Source organism: Neomonachus schauinslandi, chromosome 6 (genome assembly GCF_002201575.2).
Source record: "Neomonachus schauinslandi chromosome 6, ASM220157v2, whole genome shotgun sequence".
NCBI lineage: Eukaryota > Metazoa > Chordata > Mammalia > Carnivora > Phocidae > Neomonachus > Neomonachus schauinslandi.
The window spans coordinates 49,529,440-49,549,386 of NC_058408.1; the positions used below are offsets into that span (position 1 = coordinate 49,529,440).

The following is a 19,947-nucleotide window of genomic DNA, read 5'->3' on the forward strand; positions in this document are numbered from 1 at the left end:
CACTCTCTTTCCTCTTCCCTGGCTCCATCTCTTCATTTCATTAATCCCACCTGACATATATTTAATTCATGATGTCTCCATCACTAGAATTTAAACCTCATGAGGGCAGGGACTTCATACGTTTTGTTCACTCTGGGATTCTCTGTAGCCAGAGCAGTGCATGACACATAACAAGTGTTCAATAAATACCTACTGAATGAATAAATAAATGAACAAAACTTCCTTCAAATTTTGGGTGTGATAAAAGCAGCATATAATACAAGACTGACCACCACTTGCCACCTTAACTTTGTATTTTGAATAAAATAATCCAGCATTCTCAAGTATTGTCATTGGTCTTCCCTTCCTTAAAACAATATGAACTTACCTAGAAATCTCCTAGATACAGGTAGAGAAGATGGGATGGAGGTTATGATTATTAATGTTATAATAACTATTGATCATTTTCCAACATGCATGGGATCATATCACTCCTCTGCTTAGAACTCTCTGGTTGTTTTTCACTGCACTTTGACATATTAAAATTCCGTATCATGGCCATGTAATCTGGTTCCAGTCTACTTCTGAACCCCATTTAGTACCAGTATCTTCCTGTTCACCTTACTGCAGTCACAGCAGTCTTCTGTGTTCTAAGGCACCAATTTGGTTCCTGCCCCAGGGCCTTAGCATTTACTGTTCTTGCTGTCTGAATACTCTTCCTTCAGACCCTTCAGATGTCAGGCTGACATCTGTCTAAAGTCTAAACCCAAAGTGACCTCCCTGGACCAACCTGGCTAATATTAGCTGCTCCCTTCTCTCACCCCAGGAAATCTGTACCTTATGACTCTGTCTTTTCTTTGTATCTTTATCTAAAATTACTTTGCTTTTATACTTGTTTAATATCCTCATCCCTCACCGGAATGGAACCTCTGCAGAATAAGGACCTTGTCTACCCTTCACAACAGTCCATTGGCTAGAGACTGCCTCAGAGTAGAAGCCTACATGTCTATTGGCTGTACAGTGAAGACCTGGGTGACATTTTAGGGCTGGTTGTGCCTGTGTCAGAAAGCTTCTTTTCCATGTCCATCAGTCAGGTCTGGCTGACTTGGAGCTGGCTAAGATGCTAGCTTCCCCTTTGGTTTCTCTCTGCCTTTCTGCCCTCCCTCTCCCAGTACTTCGCAGGCTGTTACCTTGATGGCCCCTGTGGCTATCTGGATATGGTGCAGCCGCCTCAGTGTGCTCTCTCTGTCGATGAAGTAGGAGGCTGCCAGCTGGTGCAGGGTCTCCAGGGACACGGCAGAGCTGTTTCCACTGGCCCCAACTACAGGAGCACTTCCTGCTGTGTCTGTCTTGCGGCTCAGTTTACGCTTGTCCACAAAAATGGTCAGGGACTCTTCTCCTATCACAAACAACATGGGTTCATTGGTGAGGCCTTCTGCTCCCTAATCCCCTACCAATTCAAACATGAAACCCTTGGCCAGAATAGTCAGCGCTCAGAAGGAGTCTGTTGCCCCTGCTGACGACCTCTTCCCCATCACGGTCTCTAGAACAGTCTCATCAGACAGTGCACAAGGTAACGGGCGTCACTGCCCGAGAGGCCCTCCTCTCTTTCCTTCATTCTTTAACTATCCCATAGCTCATCCCCTCCCCTCCAGCTTATCCATTTAACATCCTCTATTGATCTCAGTCTCAGGCAATCTACCTCCACGGGGGAGATAAAATTTTCTCTCTCAAGTTGTTTATGAGAAGTCACCATGGATATTTCTGCTCCCTCAGAAAGGGCAAAAGCCTTGAAGTTCAACCTCCCTCCTCCCCATCAAACACTCAACACCTACCACATGCCGGCAGCTGGCCTGAACCCTTGGAGAGATTCTTTTTGTCCATCAGACAGTGAGCTAAATGTTATAATAAATCCTGCTTTCTTCTTCCTAGGGCAGAGAGAACTCTGCCTCCTCAGAGGTTTTGATTTGGCCAGAGGCTGTACCATCCCCACTCCCAACCTCGTCCCCAACCAGCCCAGAACCACTGGAATTTGTTTGGCCAGTTACCAATTTTTAGAGAGGTCAGCAGGGGTCAGGGACTCAATGGACATTTACTTCTTTGCCTATGGGTCTGACAACTATAGCCACAGCAATATTAGGACGTGGAAAAGCCTCTGGGTTAGAAGGTTCTGTCAAAAGAAAACTGGGAGCGCCCCCTGCTGGCAAGTGCTTAGTAGGAGCCTGTCAGTCCCCCCAACTCCTTACCCAGCACCCCCTCCTCAAGGACGATGCTTCGAAGCAAATAGCAATGTTCTGGATGTCGTGAGTTGGATGTCAAGAGATTATATTGTTCTCAAAGGCACCAGAAAGGAAATATTTCTCAGGCAATAACAGGCCAGGAAGAACAAAGACCCAGGAAGACTCAAGCTATACTCAAAGGGTCTTTAAGCTATATTCAATGATCTGACAGCCAGTTAGTGTAGGATCACGATGTTGCTTACCTCCAAGCGTGGCAGAAAGTAAGAAATGAGTGCCGTACTTTTTAATCAGGTTTTCGGTAACCTGTTGTAGGTTGGGTCTCCTTCCGAGGAGGCGAATGTTCCGGATAAACTCTGGGGCAAGAGGCAATGGCAAACTGAAGAAGTCCTTCCTTTCCAGAGCCAAGTTGTTTACTTTCCAACGGGCAAATTCCCTGGAGGAAAAGTCAAGGGATAAAGAAAAGCTCAATGTATTTAAGAACAAGAAGCATAAAACCTGAAGTAGGAAATGTTCTTTCTCCACTTGCACCAGCCTCCCCTCCCCTTAGCACACATCTCTCTACCCAGAGGCACCTGGTGCCTGAAAGAGGCCTACTGGCCTCCACCCAGCCTCCCGTTCCCAGGCTGTGAGAAAGACCTACCTCGGCTGACCTCCATCGGAACCTACTCCCATCTGGCTTTCTTACTGGAGAGTAGCTAATCGGCTTATTCATATGAAGGTAGTCGTGTAGTATAGTGTAGTATGGGGAAAAATATGCCAACAATGAAAACATGAGAACAGTGGTCTGCAGAGATATGATCTAGTTACAGTTGTCCCTCAGTGGTTGAATCACATCAGCTATCATGGCCTCAGGTACCCATTTGTAAAGTCAGGAGTTCGGTCTACAACAACAGTTCTCAAACTTTTTGGTCTCAGGACCCCTTCACACTCAAAAAATGACTGTACCCCCATATTTATGTGGCTTATAGCTATTGATGATTACCACTTTAAAAAATAAAACTGAGAAAATTTAAATATATTATTTTATTTAAAGATCACAGCAGTAAATCTATTACATATAATATAAATAGCATATTTTTATTACAAAAACCGTATGTCCTGAAACAAAACCAATTTAGCAAGAAGAGTGGTATTACTTTGCATTTTTGCAAGTCTCTTTAATATTTGGCTTAGCAGAAGAGAGCTGCATTCTCATATTTGCTTCTGCATTCAATCTGTTGTGAAAATTATGGATATTCTTCTTTGTGGATATTTGTTGTTCACTCAACAAATGCCATTCCTTAAAGGTTTGTTACAGCCTGGAATCTGAAACCATATCAATGCACTTTTTATAACTCAGTTACATCAAAATCCAGCTTTCTATACTGTACTTTGAATGTAACCTTTTACCCTTCATGATTTTGGAACATCATGCATTGGTCATCTAAAAAATATGGGATCACTGAATTATTCAGATCTTCCACATTGTGACACTTTTCATCATATAATATAAAAAGGCCATATTTGTTAATATCACCACAAATCTCATGAGTAAAGTTGTTAAATATTGGAACTGCTACCAATCTCATAATGACAAATATGAGTTTTCCAAAACTCTAATTTTCATTTGAAAGCTTAAATTTTATCATTGGCAACAAATACTGTTAGTTGTTTTCCTTGAAGAGGTAGGTTTACTTTATTCCCTATTTTTTTTTTTTTTGAGAAAATGTTTACCAGACATTAAAGTCTAAATAACAATAGTTTGTCTGTTGGTTCTTCTTTCAAGAAAAATTCAGTTCCAATGAAAAAGCAGCTAGTTCAGTTCACAATTCAATCACAAAAGCATTTTTCCTTGACAATCATCATTCTTCAGTACCCTCAGATGTGCTTTAGGTGTATTTTCCATTTCATCATACAAAATATTAAAAAGACATGTATTCAAGGGTCAAGATCCAATAAAATTAGTAAACTTGACTGCTTCAAGGACATTCTTATATGAATCTAGCATGCATGCATACGTGTGTGTGTGTGTGTATGTGTGTGTAGGTGCAAGTATATAATGATAAAGAATACGTGACTACTGGTTCATTTGGTGAGACTGCCTTTATTCAAATTAGGATGATTTGTTTTCACACCATTAATGCAGATGTCAACATGGAAATCCTGAAAAGACCTAAGAGGACCCACCTTTTGAGAAGCCCTATAATACAAGATGGCAAAATTCCTTTCCAGTCTCATCTACACTTTTAATCTTCGTGCTTTGCTCCTTACTGTAATGTCTGTATTTTAAAGGGGACACTTTTCTAAGAGGAATCTGTCCTGGGATGAAATTTAAAGGATCACATCCATTAGTAAGAAAGGACTCTTCCATGGCCTTTCACATTATACTCATAAGGACCAGCTCCACTGCCTTAGGGAACAACAAAATTCAAAGTCTTATCAACCTTCTCACCCATCCCAACTCTGCTCTTCATGACAGTGCTAAAGCTTGGTCTTTCTCCCCAAATCCATGGACTACAAATTATAGGGCTGTAGAAAAATAAAAGAATTCCAAAATAAGTGAATAAAAGTCCATGCCCAATTTAAAGCTATAAAATTCTCCCATCTAACTCTAGGGACTGACAGAGAGGAGGGGCATGTGCCAAATATTACCAGGGAAACAAAAGAAAAGAGATGACTGATAATTCAAGGTTCCAACAAAGTCTTTTAAGATTCCCATTGTGTGGCTTTATTTATCTAAGCAGGCAAGTTCATAATAACATATTATCATTTATTTCCTTTGTACAGGAAATGTTAAACTTTAATTAAAGTATAGGGTATTTGTCAAACTGTTTTCTACCCCAAATCCCACTGCAGCATGAAAAACAACTGCTTGATCTCACGTCTAATTGGCCAAATGGCCAATCAAAAGACACAGGGTGGTTTAATAGATTTTTTTTTAAAGACCCAAGTATATGCTGCCTACAAGAGACTCACTTCAGCATTAAGGACACCTATAGTGAAAATGAAAGGATGGAAAAAGATATTCCATGCAAATGGAAACCCAAAGAAATCTGGGGTAGCTATATTTATATCAGTTAAAGTAGACTTTAAGCCAGACTGTAACAAGAGACAAAGAAGGGCATTATAAATGACAAAGGGATCAATTCATCAAGAAGATACAACATTTGTAAATATGCACCCAACGTAAGAGCACCTAAACATATCAAGCAAATATTAACAGATCTGAAAGGAGAAATAGACAGCAGCTCAACAATAGGAGGAGACTTCAATACCTCACTTAAAACAAGGGTGAGACCATCCAGACAGAAAATCAACAAGGGAACATTGGCCTTAAACTACATATTAGACCAGATGGACATAACAGATATTTGCAGAACATTCCATTCAACAGCAGCAGAAAACACATTCTTCTCCAGAACACATGGAACATTCTTCAGGGTAGATCACATGTTAGGTCACAAAACAAATTTTAATAAATTTAAGAAGACTGAAATCATATCATGCATCCTTTTCAGCCACAATTGTATGAAACTAGAAATTACGAGAAGTGGAAAATTCACAAATACATGAAGATTAAACAACATGCCCCTGAACAACCAATAGGTCAAAGGAGAAATTAAAAAGTATCTTGAGACAAATGGAAATGGAAATACAAATACCAAAACTTATGGGATGCAGCAAAAGTAGTCCTAAGTGGGATGTTTGTAGCAATAAATGCCTACACGAAGAAAAAATAAAGATCTTAAATAACAACCTAATTCATACCTCAAGGAACTAAGGAATTAAGCCCAAAGTTAGTAGAAAGAAGAAAACAGCAAAGATCAGAGTGGAAATGAATAGCATAGAGACTAAAATGACAATAGAAGAGATCAATGAAAATAAAAGCTGGTTTTTGGAAAAGATTTTTAAAATAGACAAATCATTAGCTAGACTAACCAACAAAAAAGGAAAGAAGACTCAAATAAATAAAACTGGCAATGAAAGAGGAGACATTACAACTGATATCACCCAAATACAAAGGATCACAAGAGACTACAATGAACAATTATACCCAATAAATTGAACAAACTATGAGAAATGGATAAATTCCTAGAAACAAAACCTACCAAGACTGAATCATGAATAAATAGAAAATCTGAACAGACCAATTACTAGAAAGAAGATTGAATCATTAATAAAAAAGCTCCTAACAAACAAAAGTCCAGGATCAGATGGCTTTCACTGGTGAATTCTACCAGACATTTAAAGAATTCTTACCAATGTTTTCCAAACTCTTCCAAAAAAACAGAAGAAGAGGAAAAACTTCCAAGGCCAACATTACCCTGATACCAAAACCAGACCAAAACCATGCTGCAGTGGGGTTTAGGATAGAATTTGCATAAAGACATATGCAAAAGTCCCCAACAAAATATTAGCGAACTGAATTTAACAGTACAGAAAAAGAATTATACACCATAATCAAGTCGGATTTATTCCAGGAATGAAAGGATGGTTCAACATTTGCAAATCAATCAATGTGATACACCACACTAATAAAACTAAGAATAAAAATCATATGATCATCTCAATAGATGCAGGAAAAGCATTTGACAAAATTCAACATCCATTTGTGATAAAACCTCTCAATAAAAAATATAGAGAGGGTACATACCTCAACATAATACATATCCTATATGACAAGCCCACAGCTAACATTATACTCAGTGGTGAAAAGCTGAAAGCTTTTTCTCTAAGATTGGATCAAGACAAGGTTGCCCACTCCTGCCAATTTTATTCAACATAGTACTGGCAGTCCTAGCCAGAGTGATTAGTCAAGAAAAAGAATTAATAAGCATCCAACTCAGAAAGAAAGAAGTAAAACTGTCAATTTGAAGATGACATGGTATTATATATAGAAAACCCTAAAGACTCCACCAAAAAAAACCTGTTAGAATAAACAAATGCAGCAAAGTTGCAAGACACAAAATCAATATACAAAAATCAATTGCATTTCTATAAACTAATTAAAAAACCAGAAAGAGATATTAAGGAAATGGTGACTAACATAACATAATTTAAAAAAGGAAATAATCCCATTTAAAATAGCAACAAAAGGAATTAAATACCAAGAAATAAATTTAACCAAGAGTGTGAAAGGTCTGTACACTGAAAACTATATGATACATTGATGAAAGAAATTGAAGAAAACACAAAATAAATGGAAAGATAGTCTATGATCATGGATTGGAAGAATCAATATTGTTAAAATGTCCATGCTATTCAAAGCAATCTACAGATTCATTGCAATCCCTATTAAATTTCCAATGGCATTTTCCATAAAATAGAAAAAACAATCCAAAAATGTGTATGGAACCAAAAAGACCCCAAATAGCCAAAGCAATCTTGAGAAAAAAGAACAAGGCTGGAGTCATCACACTTCCTAATTTCAAACTGCATTACAAAGCTAGAGTAGCCAAAACAGTATGGTAATGGAATTAAAAACACATTGACATCTATGCTAAGCGAAATAAGTCAGAGCAAATACCATATGATTTCACTCATATGTGGAATTTAAGAAACAAAAACAGATGAACATAGGTGAAGGGAAAGAAAAATAAAATAAGATGAAAACAGAGAGGGAGACAAATCATAAGAGACTCTTTATAGGAAACAAACTGAGGGTTGCTGGAGGGGAGGTGGGTAGGGGTATGGGGTAACTGGGTGATGGGCAATAAGGAGGGTACTTGATGTAATGAGCACTGGGTATTATATGCAACCGATAAATCACTAAATTCTACCTCTGAAGCTAAAAACAAAAACAAAACAAAAGCAAAAACAAAATCAGACACATTGATAGTGGAACAGAACAGAGAACCCAGAAACAAACTCACACATATATGGTCAATTCATTTGTGACAAATGGGCCAAAAATATACAATGGGGAAAGGACAGTCTCTTCAATAAATGTTAATGGGAAAACTGAAGAACCACATGCAAAAGAATTAAACTGGACCCCTATCTTCCACCATACACAAAGATCAACTCAAAAAAAATTAAAGACTTAAACTTCAGACCTGAAACCATAAAACTCTTCGAAGAAAGCATAGGCAGTAAGCTCCTTTACATGGGTCTTGGTGATGGTGTTTTGAATCTGACACCAAACCCAGCCTCCCTGCTTTGCGGTAGGCCACACATAGACTTCATCAACTAATAAAGAATTTCTTTCCTATCATTTAGATTGGTAGGAGAAATAAAAAGCAGGCATTCTTCCATTTTTCATAATTTCTGACAATGGTCAAAACCCCTCATCGAAAGGAAAGATCACTTTACCATAGAGGTGACTCCCAACATAATTAAATTTAATAAATAAAAAATTATGTACTCAGTCCCTTCATTCAGGACTGCCGAACAGTACCTCCTACAAGCTTTCCTTGACCATTCCATCCAAAAGAGCACCCTCTCTCTCACTCTCTGTCCCCATGCTCTGCTTTAGGTATCTTTTTTAGCACTTACCACTACTCGACATAATACTTTTTTAAATTATCTTTCTCTCCTAGTAAAATATAAACTCTTTGAGGGCAAGATTGATTCTTTTGGTCTTATTCAACAGCAACAGAACAATGCTAGAAGTTCTAACTTGTCATACTGTTAGAATATACCTTTGTTGAATGATTGGGAGATTCTCTCATTTATTTTATTCATTTAAAATAAATAGTCACTCGTTTTATGTCATAGCTCTCCTAATCCTTTAATTGTTTGGAAATTATTGATGATTGGATAAAAAAATGTTACAGGATGAGAATACATAGAAGCAATTACCAATTAGTGATTGATCTGAACTGAAAGTAAAGTATCCTAAATGTGTATGCATATCAATGGGGAAATTAGATTTGACTTATAAAAATGTAATTTATAGGCATGATTTTGTACATTGTTTATACATAAATCAAGGCACAGATGGCATTTTCTTATGCTTTGGTAAACTGAGTCTGGGCCCTCTTCCATTGTCTTCAGCAGACATGGACAACTTCCAAACCCTGAGGCACATTCTTTTTTTTTTTTTAATTTTATTATGTTATGTTAATCACCATACATTACATCATTAATTTTTGATGTAGTGTTCCATGATTCATTGTTTGTGTATAACACCCAGTGCTCCATTCAGTACGTGCCCTCTTTAATACCCATCACCAGGCTAACCCATCCCGCCCTCCCCTCTAGAACCCTCAGTTTTTTTTCTCAGAGTCCATAGTCTCTCATGGTTCATCTCCCCGCTGAGGCACATTCTGAACCCATGGTCCACACTCTGAAGTCCAGTGAGTACAGAGCCCCCATTCAGACTCTGCTGTGCTTTACACCCTATATTAATGATCAGCAGCCCCAACACCCTACAACAGGTCTAATGACAATTTCTGCCACACTCATAATGTTCAAGATCACCAAAAGAAGCAATAATTTTGGAGTCATGCACTTTTCCTTAGTCTTCATCACTATTTGTCCAACATCAGACTTGGAAAATCATGTATTTTATCCAAACCAAAACGAATTTTGAGCATCTATTATTTAAATGAATGAGGCTATGGAAGCTCAGAAAGCTAAGTAATTTACCTGATGTCACAGAACTACCAAGAGGGAAATTTGGGCTGTTCTAATTAGAATAAACATTTTAGTACTATTTGCCAATATTTTTCACATTATTGTGTACATTGAAAATTCTCTATGTGATGCACTGTGATCAGAACTGAGGAGACCAAGCACAGGAAGTCCTGCTACCCCAGACTTTTCCCAAATGCCCCAAGGGCTAAATGGGTCAATATATGGACATACCTGTCCAAACCCGTACCTATCTATATCCATTTGCAGTACCGGCAGGGGCCAGCATGCATACCAGTTGAGAAGGTCTATTCCATTCCTCTTATGTTATGAGAAAACCATGAAACAGAGAGGTAAGTGGTTTGCTTAAAGCAATAGAACCAACTGGTACCAGAACAAAAAGCTAGTGTCCTGTCCCTCCCCCAGTGCTATTAATAACTATGATGGCGGTGACAATAGCAACAGTGAGACCCAGAGAGGTTAAGAAAGCCATTTGCATGAAGTTACACAGTAAGTAGCAGAGCTGAGATTAAAACCCAAGTCAATACCATACTGCTGTTTCTAGAACACAACTTCCCCCTGTGGAGGTTAAGTGTGGAGATTAATACACTTAATCTTAATAATTAGAATACTTTTACGGTATTTTAATTATTTTTAAATGTTTACTATCTTCTAGCAAAATTATTTCATTACCTGGAACATTTCATTCCTTTAGTTATCTATATAAACATGAGTTTACCATGTATCCAAAACACAGTGCAACATATACACTGAGGCAAAACCTTTTTGGATTAAGGTGGTTTCAATACACCCATTTGCAGAAGAAGAAATTGAGACCTAGTTAAAAATCAAGTCCATACACAGGGTACCATGGGAGAAATCAAAGATAAAGGCCTGATTCCAGCTCCTATGGCTGCTCAGGAAATTATGACACAGAATAACAAATGACTCAGAAAAATGAATGATACTGTCTTAGGAAGCATTTTATGAGCAAATAATAAAAAATAATGGTTAACATTTAATGAATTCTTAGTATATGCCAGGCATCCCCAGCATCTTACAAGTATTAACCAATGCAATATCCAAAATACCACTATAAGGGGGGAAATATCCCCTTATCCTCATTTTACGGATGAGGAAATTAAGGCACAAATTGATTTGCCCAGTGGGTAACACCCAGTGGGTGGCAGAGTCAGGATTTAAATACAGGATGTGTGGTTTCAGAGTCCACAGTGTTTACCACCAGGCTACTCCACCTACCCTGTGAAACTCAAAAGAGTAATCACGATTTTGTGAGTGTAAGAGTGTGTGTGTGTGTGTGTGTGTGTGTGTGTGTGTGTGTGTGTGAGGGAGAGAGAGAGAGAGAGGAAGAGAGAATTTCATTGGAGAAAGAATAGATACATAGGGATGGGAAATATATTTGAACACCCCCCAACACACACAAAAAAACAAAAGCCACTTCTGTGAACTGTATTGGGGTGTCCACCCAGAATCAGGCCTAGGCCTCAGCTGCCAGCAGGATGGCTCAGGCTCTGGAGGTGCCCAGTGGTTTTCTCTTCTACTTCACAAAGTTTCTTCCCTGCCCTTTGGGGCCCTTCATTGAATCAAAATAATGGGGGAAACATCTGTGAAAGGAGGTTAAGCCAGAGAGTGGTAAAAATGTACTTACAGAACTTATTAACCTGGTTCTTTCCAGCATCTGAAAACTTCAGAAGGCAATACTGGAAGGCATCCTGAGCTATTCAGAGAATAAATGCTCATTTCCGATTTCTTGTTTAGCAGTTTTTTTTTCCAGTAATAAAATAATCAAGGCTCTTTTTTTTTCCCCTAGGAAAAGGATGTTTTCTATATATCAATTATATTAACACACACTACTTCAATTAAGCCATCATCTTTGTTTCAATTAAGACATCAAATAAATCTCCATTTCAATTTCTCTTAAAACCTTCTCCCACAGTGTTTGTTACACAGTAAGCAGTCTGAGAGAGCAAACATCTCACACAGTAGGGAAGCCCCTGTGGAAAGTGCCTTTAGAACAGCAGAGACCACTACAGGGCTCACAGGTTAAGCCAAAGGGTGACCAGAACTCTCCAACGTGGACTCCACCTACAAAGGCGTTCAAGCAGCACATCAGGAAGCTGCTATAATCAACAGAAGTTTACCCCATTTCCTGTCATACTTTAGATTCGCCTAGAGTGAACAGCACACACTTCTGTCAAAGGGTTAACATACCCATACAATCATTGATAACAACCAAAACAGAATTTAGGAAAGGTGTGATCCAGATTGGAGGGTAAAACCAGTATGTTATGGCCGCTGTCCAAACCAACACAGAGAATATGGTGGGCATGATCCAAAATCTCTCTCTACATTCTGACATTCTGAAATGATTGGAGTTATCTTTGTCCCAAACTGCTTAACACTCATGGTCCAGATTGCCAACAAATGATGCTTCTGGTTGTACATGAATTTAGGGATTTTCCCAGAACCGAAAGGGCCTACAGTAGGAGAGCAGAACCCCACCATCCCAAGCTCTGGCATCAGGAGCTCCGGAAGCACTTTGGGACGGGACCAGCTCTGGGTTTGAAGCAAGAGGGTCTTTGAGGATGTTCCTCACTTGAAAGATGTAAATAAAGAATGCCTCCAAGTCGTGGCTACTATCTCTAATGTCACCAACCACACTGCAGCACTGTGTTCCTCCAAGTGATAAGAGGTCAGCAAGAACTCTGCCAGCAAGCGGGCCCCCCTGCAGGGCCCCACGCTCCTGGCGATGAAAGGCTCAGATGGGGTCCTCCATCCCAGGGGCTGTTTCCAGCAGCTCAGCACTGAAGCACCACTTTTCTGGCTTGTAAACTGAGAACATTGATCCAGCCCCCATGAAGAGACATTACCTATGAAACCTCCCTCCCTGGGAAGGCTGAAGGGAGAGAGCATTTTAGAAAGAAACCCACGGCTTCAAAACAAAACCAAAACTATACTTCAAGGAGGCTGAAGTCTGGTAACAATGAATACTGCAGCCTACAATACACGTGCTTATGCTGAGACCTTGGGCTAATAGCTGGATTAATTGTTACCCGTTTTCCAATAGACCTATCTTTCCATTTCTGTGTGGGATGCATGTTCAGGCACCTTTCCAAGGCCACCGATAATGGCTGTCATTGGGAAAGTCACATTTTCTGTATCATGAGCATGCAGCCCTACCTACCCAAACCCTCTGCCGTGACATCCCTGCAGGCTTGGCATCACCCCATCCCAGTGTCAGGAGCCCATTTGTCCCTCTTGAGTTAGACCCCAGGCTGGGTTTATGGGGAGACAATGCCGTTTCCCGCAGAGCCAACCAATCCTCACCTGCTCACTCGGGTGGCAGTTCTCAGAATAGGTTCTGGGACTCCCAGAGAGGTTGGGGAGAAGTCTTATGGCAGCCGTGGAGCCCAGGATGCCCACCTCCAAGCACTGCTTTGCAAACAATGGCAGAAAGAGTAGACTGTCATGATAGGAAATAATGCCCTTCTCCCCACTTTGGCCCTCCTGATCTACTTCCAATAACCTATTCTGGGGAGCACCCTCCTGCAACCTTTAGTTTTTAAAGGGACTGTTGTGCTGAAAGGGACTGAGTTATCATTCTCCAAAAGGTTGTTTGGGTACAAACCATACTTGTAAGAAAAAAAAAAATGTATGACTGGTTTTCCCTGAAGAATGAAGGAAGACACAGGACAGATCATTCAATAAAATATTTAAGACCTTTGGAGCAAAAAAAAAGATGAATTAGCTTTAGCCAAAGACACAAATAGTTTTCTCATCATTTTTCCTGTTACTTTACATTGTCTATGTAAACTGTCAACCAATGACCAGGGAAAATTTCTCACATACCAAGCAGTTCTGGATAAATGCAAACATCTTTGTTCTCAGAGCTCACCTTTCTCTCGCAGAGCTGCCTTTCCCCAGCTAGCTTGAGATTTGCCAGTTTGACACAGGAATCTCAATAAACACCACTGATTTTCCTAAAGAGCCCCAGACACAAAGAAGCCTTCTTTTTCTTCATCCTTCTGCCAATATACCTCTTATCAAGGGCTAGTGCTCCCACCATAGAACTCAATCCACCATTGAGTTATTTACCTCAATGAGTCAGCTAAGATCGTTTGACATTCTTTTTTTTTTTTAAAGATTTTATTTATTTATTTGACAGTGAGATAGAGAGAAAGCACAAGCTGGGTGAGTGGCAGGCACAGGGAGAGGGAGAAGCAGGCTCCCCACCAACCAGGGACCCTGTGGGGCTCGATCCCAAGACCCAGGGATCATGACCTGAGCCAAAGGCAGACGCTTAACCTACTGAGCCACCCCAGGCGCCCCAAGATGGTTTGACATTCTTTAGCTGGACATTTTAGGGGCTGAGGGATATATCATGCTTTGGCTCTGGTACAGAAGGCAGTATTTCTAGACATATCACATCATCAGGAGATTTCTATCTCAACAACAGATTACTGTAATGTACTTAGCTATTAGAGCCTTTACTGCTATAATGAATAAGACATGATTAATCTGAGCTATAAAAAGAAATTATAATAAAAACCATAATCTCTTACATGGGTGTAGAGCTTTCCTTTCGTTTTTTTTTTTTTTTAAATTCATACACAATTTTCACACCAGCTCAACTATTTTACCTATACAAGAAAGAACCTTGGGAAAGAGGAAGCGGAAATCCCATTACTCAACTCTTCCCCTTTTATAGGTTAAAAAGGAAGAGACAGAGAAACTGAAAAAAGGGACCCAAGTCTCATTTGATGACTGGTAGAGTTTGACAAGAACCTGAACCACGCTATGAATGATTTTCTGCCTTTTCTACGACCCGTGCTCAAGTTCAGGGACCACTGTACACCTCCGTCATACTTCCCAGGAAATTCTTTGGCCTTGGAGAAATTTCAAGACAGGAAGGCTTCAATCCGGGAACCCTTTGGTTAAATAAGATCTCGGTCCCGGCAACTCTAGGAGGAGCAAGAGCAGAGGTGAGGCCAGCCCTTCCCTCAAAGCCCCTGTGTCCCTGTTCTTCCCACTCTCTGGTAGAATTCAAGAAGCCTAGCATGTAGGTAATTTAGCAGCCTGCTGTGTTCTCAAACAACAGCCCGTAAACAATGATTGGCCAATTTCATTCTAATCTTCCCAATTTTGCTCTAATTAAAATCAAGCTGTAGCTTTCAAACAGTTTAATTAAGGCTGATTGGGAGAAATGGGGAGGGGAGAGTCAAGCTTAAAGGAGGAGGATGAGGTCACCGCTTGGCGAGTCTCACCCTGTCCGGTTGGGGCTCCAGGGCTCAGAGAGGGCACTGAAGGTGGTGTGTTTGTAGAACCACCATGAAATACAACACATTCCTTGGAATGAAGGGCCAGTGAATCTCTGAGACCTGAATGAACTGAAGGGGGAGCTAAGATCTGTGTTTTCCCAGGCACAGAAACCTCTGCTCTGCCCTGACCTCCCAACCTGCTCCCCACAGCTCATCTGTTCAACTGTGGAGAAAATGGCTCTGCTCAACACTCTGGGCCTCCCCGTTGTGTCTGTCCTTGCTCAGCAAGCTAACAGCCTGTGCCATACTTCTCCACGGCAAATGCCCGTGGGCTTCCCATTAGCTACTTCACTCTAAGAGAATTCCCCCAGACTGGCAGCTCCTTCCATTATTCGACAAGTTTATTCCTTTGCAATGAGATAGCCTTTCTGGAATTTGGGTGCATTTGCTTTTTATATGAGCCACTCTTCTTTGGACTAAATATTTTTTTTTGTTCCTTCCATCGTTTCTAGATTCCTAGGCCCTTCCGCTAAACCTTCTCTGCTTGCAATCTAGCTTGTTAATGTGTTTCTTTTTAAAGATGGCAACCAAAATTAAACACAATTCAGTAGCTGGGTTCTGAGCCATGGAGACTACAGGATACAATTTCTGAACACATCATTATCATCAACATTATAACTATCCTCATTGTGTCTCTCTACTGAGCCCCTGTGTTACCAGTCACGGTCCTGGTGCTTTACATATTGTTTCATCATCACCACAATCTTAGAAATGTCAGTGTGGTAGATGGAATCCTCATTCTCGCCTGGATCAGAAAGAATGCCTTCTGATATGGGACTTCACAGTATCAGTCACTCATACAGATGGATCTCAATCCCTCCCCCAGTGATATTGGGCTTGGCCACCTGACTTCACTCTGGACAAATGAAGATGGACACAAGGGACAGGGTGCCAATTATGGGCCTAAAGAGGCATTGCATATTTTCACTCTTCTTCCTGCCTGCCTGCCCTGGCAGTGAGAATTGCTTCCCCCACCTACGGGCAGGTGCTTCTCTTTCAGCCTGAGACCCATAATAAACGTCATTGGAGAATATAGCAAACGGCCCCCTTTGCAGACCTGTAGCCTGAAGCACACGAACTCAGCCAATCTACAGATGCATGAATGAGAAAAATTATTATTGTTTTAAGATGAGTTTGGGAGTTATTTTTATGTCCATAATTATGGCAATAATTAACTGATACACACCATGGGTTTAGTCCTATTTTATAGGTGAGCTAGCTGAGGCTCAGATAAGTTAAGTATCTTAGTCAAGGACACATAGCTAACCAAAAGTGAAGATAGTTTATGATCTTTCATACATGTATATGAAATATATTTCCTTTATTAACACACCTGAATATTGCATCTCTTTTAATATTTATATAGTGAATTTATTTAAACTCTTTCACTTGTTTTATTAAAGTATAGTTGACACATTAGCATTCCTTCTTTTTGAAGACAAAAATATTCTTGGCTAACATTAATCTCATAGTCAACCGGAATCCCCCATTTTTTCCAACCCTAGATTTTTGTTTTTATTTTAATTGCTGAGCCATGCCATCTATATCCTATATTGGTGAAGTTGTCATTTTGAACTTAAATCTGGGGCTTTGCACTTCTTGCATTCCATCCCTCTTGGCAGAGACTTGGAAAGTGTTCTTTAAGCCATTTCTACCTTCCCCTTGGGCTCACAGATAAACAAATTTCCCCAGCTTCCTCTGCATTTAAATGCAGTCATGTGACTGGGTTCTGGCCAGTGGAATGTGAACCCAGGCCCAGCCCAGGACACTTCCCATGTTATCCTTCATGCTCACTCTCTCTTTCCTTGTTTACCAGGACCCAGAGGAGCATGCTGAGGCCCTGGATGATCACAGAGTGTGACCAGATGGACAGAGTCTTGGTCTTGAATAATTTCATGAAGCAATCTCCTTTTAACTATCTCATAAATAGCACCAGACATGAGCAATAAGTAAATAATTAAATAAACTTGTACGAAGTCACTGAGATTTGGGGACTGTTTATTCCAGCAGTTAGCCCACTCTAATAACTCGATCGCGTCAATCTCCTACTGCAGCCTGGCAAAATAATCTTCACTCTTGATTTTATTGCCTATCTTGATAAGGGTCTCTTTCAATTACCTGATTTTATTGTCTATGTAGTCAAGCATCCATGCTCCCATTTCTCCTCAGCTCAGTAACATTCGCATATGGGGTCTCTTTTTCTTGCCTTCTGAGTCTAGATGGAAATGGTGTTAGTTTTGAGTCCTTGATTTTTATGCTGTAGGATAGTAGTGTGTGAGTCCTGTGCTAAGGGAAAAGCTCCTGTCACTGTGAAGGATTTACTTTGAACTATCTATAACTATAAAATCAATGAATAGATTAACTCAGGCTATAGTTAGGGAGAACAGAATGTGGATTTTAAGTGATAAATTTGATTAATTTATGGAGATTGCAGTAGAAAGAATTTGATAGAGTAGGACTTCTCCTGCTTTCTTTCCTCTTTCTCAATTAAACTCTCTTCATTTTCTCTTCTTCCCTCTTCTCAAGATTTCCCACTCTATTGTGTTCCATATTTATTCTCAGGAGACCCCCTCATAAAAAGAATAATGCACTTATCTTGAAATACGCCAAATTAGGATTTTAGTTATTGCCAAATAATACTCATAAAGAAAGTCCTATTATTCTACCTATCTTACTGATGAGAAAACTGAAGCTCAGATGCAAAACAACTTATACAAGTTCCCACAGCTAGAAGTAGCAGAACTGCAATTTAAACCTTCACAGTATGATTCTAGAGCCTGGAGCCTCAACCACTTGTTTTCTCCTTCCATCTAATTCAGTCCCAGAATCTTACTCATATGGAGGGGTTTCATTCTCTTATTATATCCTTAACGTGTGGCACACATGGTACTGGGAACTGGAGATTAAAAAAATGAAATAAAACATGTTCTTTGCCTGAAGGAGGTCAGAGCCAAGAGGAGAACAAATAAAGACAGGTACGTAAATAAATACACAAAATAAATTCTACAGCAGAAATATGAACACAGTGATGGGGAACCATAAGTAGAAATAACCAACTCTCTTGCAGGAGCCAAAGACTTCAGAGGGAGTTGATATCTAAGTGGGTTTGAAAGGTGAGTAGGAGCTCAGCTGGCAGAGAAAATGGAAGGAGCTATGCAGGAAGTGGGAATGGGACATGTGAAGATACATGGGACCTAAAGGAGCCTTCTGGTATCTGGGTGAACCTGGAGATGTTTAGTGAGACTGGAACAAAGGGTAGCAGGAATAAATGGTGGGGCATAGTCAGTAGCACAGGGTCCGTGTTCATTGGATATTTGTTGAAATAGTGAATGGATGGATTTGGAAGGGACATTCATGCCAAGAAAATGCATTCAGGTTTTATCCTTTGGGCACAGAGGGACCCGCAGAGGACCTCAGGCAGGTTGGACTGGAGAAGAGAGAAAAGTTTAAGTGGTAAACAGTGAAGCCAGGAGACGAGAGAAGAGGCTGTCTTTGAAAGACAGCTCTGAGATGGAAGCCACACAACTCAAATGGGGGAAGGGGGATGGGGAAGAGGCAGGAGTTAGTGGTTTGGTGGCTGTTCCATTCTCATGCCAGGAAGCACAGCAAAGAATACAGGACCTAGGTATAGTAGGAAACATAATGAGTGCAGTTCTGGCTATGATTTTACCATAGAAACTAAATCTAGGTGCCCAAAATCAAATCAAATGGGAGGTGGATCCATTGCCTTGAAAAGCTGAGGAAAAGTTAGGATTTTTTTCCCCCTACATTTAACTTGCATGAAAAACCTGTATTCTCCCACCATAAGCCTAGCACATATTTCCAGCTTTTCTTGAAGCAATGGTGCTTCCATTCCAGAGCAAAGTCACAACATCTTCTGAGGCATGCCTGTGACCTAGAACCACCATCACTAACCTTTTAGAACTGCCTAGAACGTGAGAAGTGAAAGAAGTCTGCAGGGAGGAAAATGCTGGATCTGAGAAAAGTCCAGAATGTTGAACTAATCCTAATCCGTGACAAAAGCCTTGAGTGCTTTGAAAGATGAGCAAGCAAGCAAGCTCCCTGGGACTCAGAATTGGAAGAAAATCTTATGACAAAGTAAATTTCTGGTATTTTCCTTATGCAGAAAGATGGAAAAGGGAGAGTCAGGCAAAAGAAACAAGGACAGTTTGAGAGAGACAACGTGGAGAAGGGGAAGGAGAGAGAGAAGAACTTCTGGAGGGAAGCCACACAGTGCCATCAAGTCTAAGAATCAGGCAGGATAACGCTCTCCAAGTATCTAGAGAGCTGTCATGAAGAAGAGGCACTTAGACTTACCGTCGAGAAATAAGAGAAAGCAGTCAGGATCAGCAAATGGAATTATGGGAAGAAAGACTGATTCAGTTTCAGAAAGGTCTTTCTAGTGTTTTGGGCTGGAAATTGGCTTCAGTGAACACGCAGGACTGGAAGCCCTCAAGCCAAGGCTGGTTGACCACCTTCATGGGGATTTGTAGAGTGGCAGTCTGCACTGGGTAGGAAACAGGTGATTTTAAAGTTTCCTTCTAATCCACAGATCTAAGCATCGCTGGGTACCGTTCTGCCACCCCATGCTGTCGAGCCTCCTCCAGTCACTGCCCTGGCAGCTTTGGCCTCGTGTCCCAGGCCGACCACGAAATCTATGGCTCCCAGATTTAGCCTCCTGACCTACAGGCACCAACATGGACACTGCCCTTAGTGGAAACAGAAAGCAAAACATGTATTATCAGCTCTACAGCCATGTTTCCTCCTCCTTTCAAAAAAATTTATTTATTTATTTATTTATTTATTTATTTATTTATTTATTTATTTATTTATTT

At 40.3% G+C, this 19,947-nt stretch overlaps 1 protein-coding gene across 1 annotated transcript in view; it reads right to left on the bottom strand.

The window, feature by feature from the left end:
- BRINP2 (BMP/retinoic acid inducible neural specific 2) overlaps window positions 1–19,947 on the bottom strand; it is a 50,392-nt gene that overhangs the window by 18,637 nt on the left and 11,808 nt on the right. The window contains exons 2-3 of the mRNA XM_021682606.1: window positions 2,462–2,652; window positions 1,170–1,378 (exon numbers count right to left, since the gene is read on the bottom strand). Of these exons, the coding sequence (XP_021538281.1) occupies window positions 1,170–1,378; window positions 2,462–2,652 (400 nt within the window). The remainder of the gene's footprint in view (window positions 1–1,169; window positions 1,379–2,461; window positions 2,653–19,947) is intronic.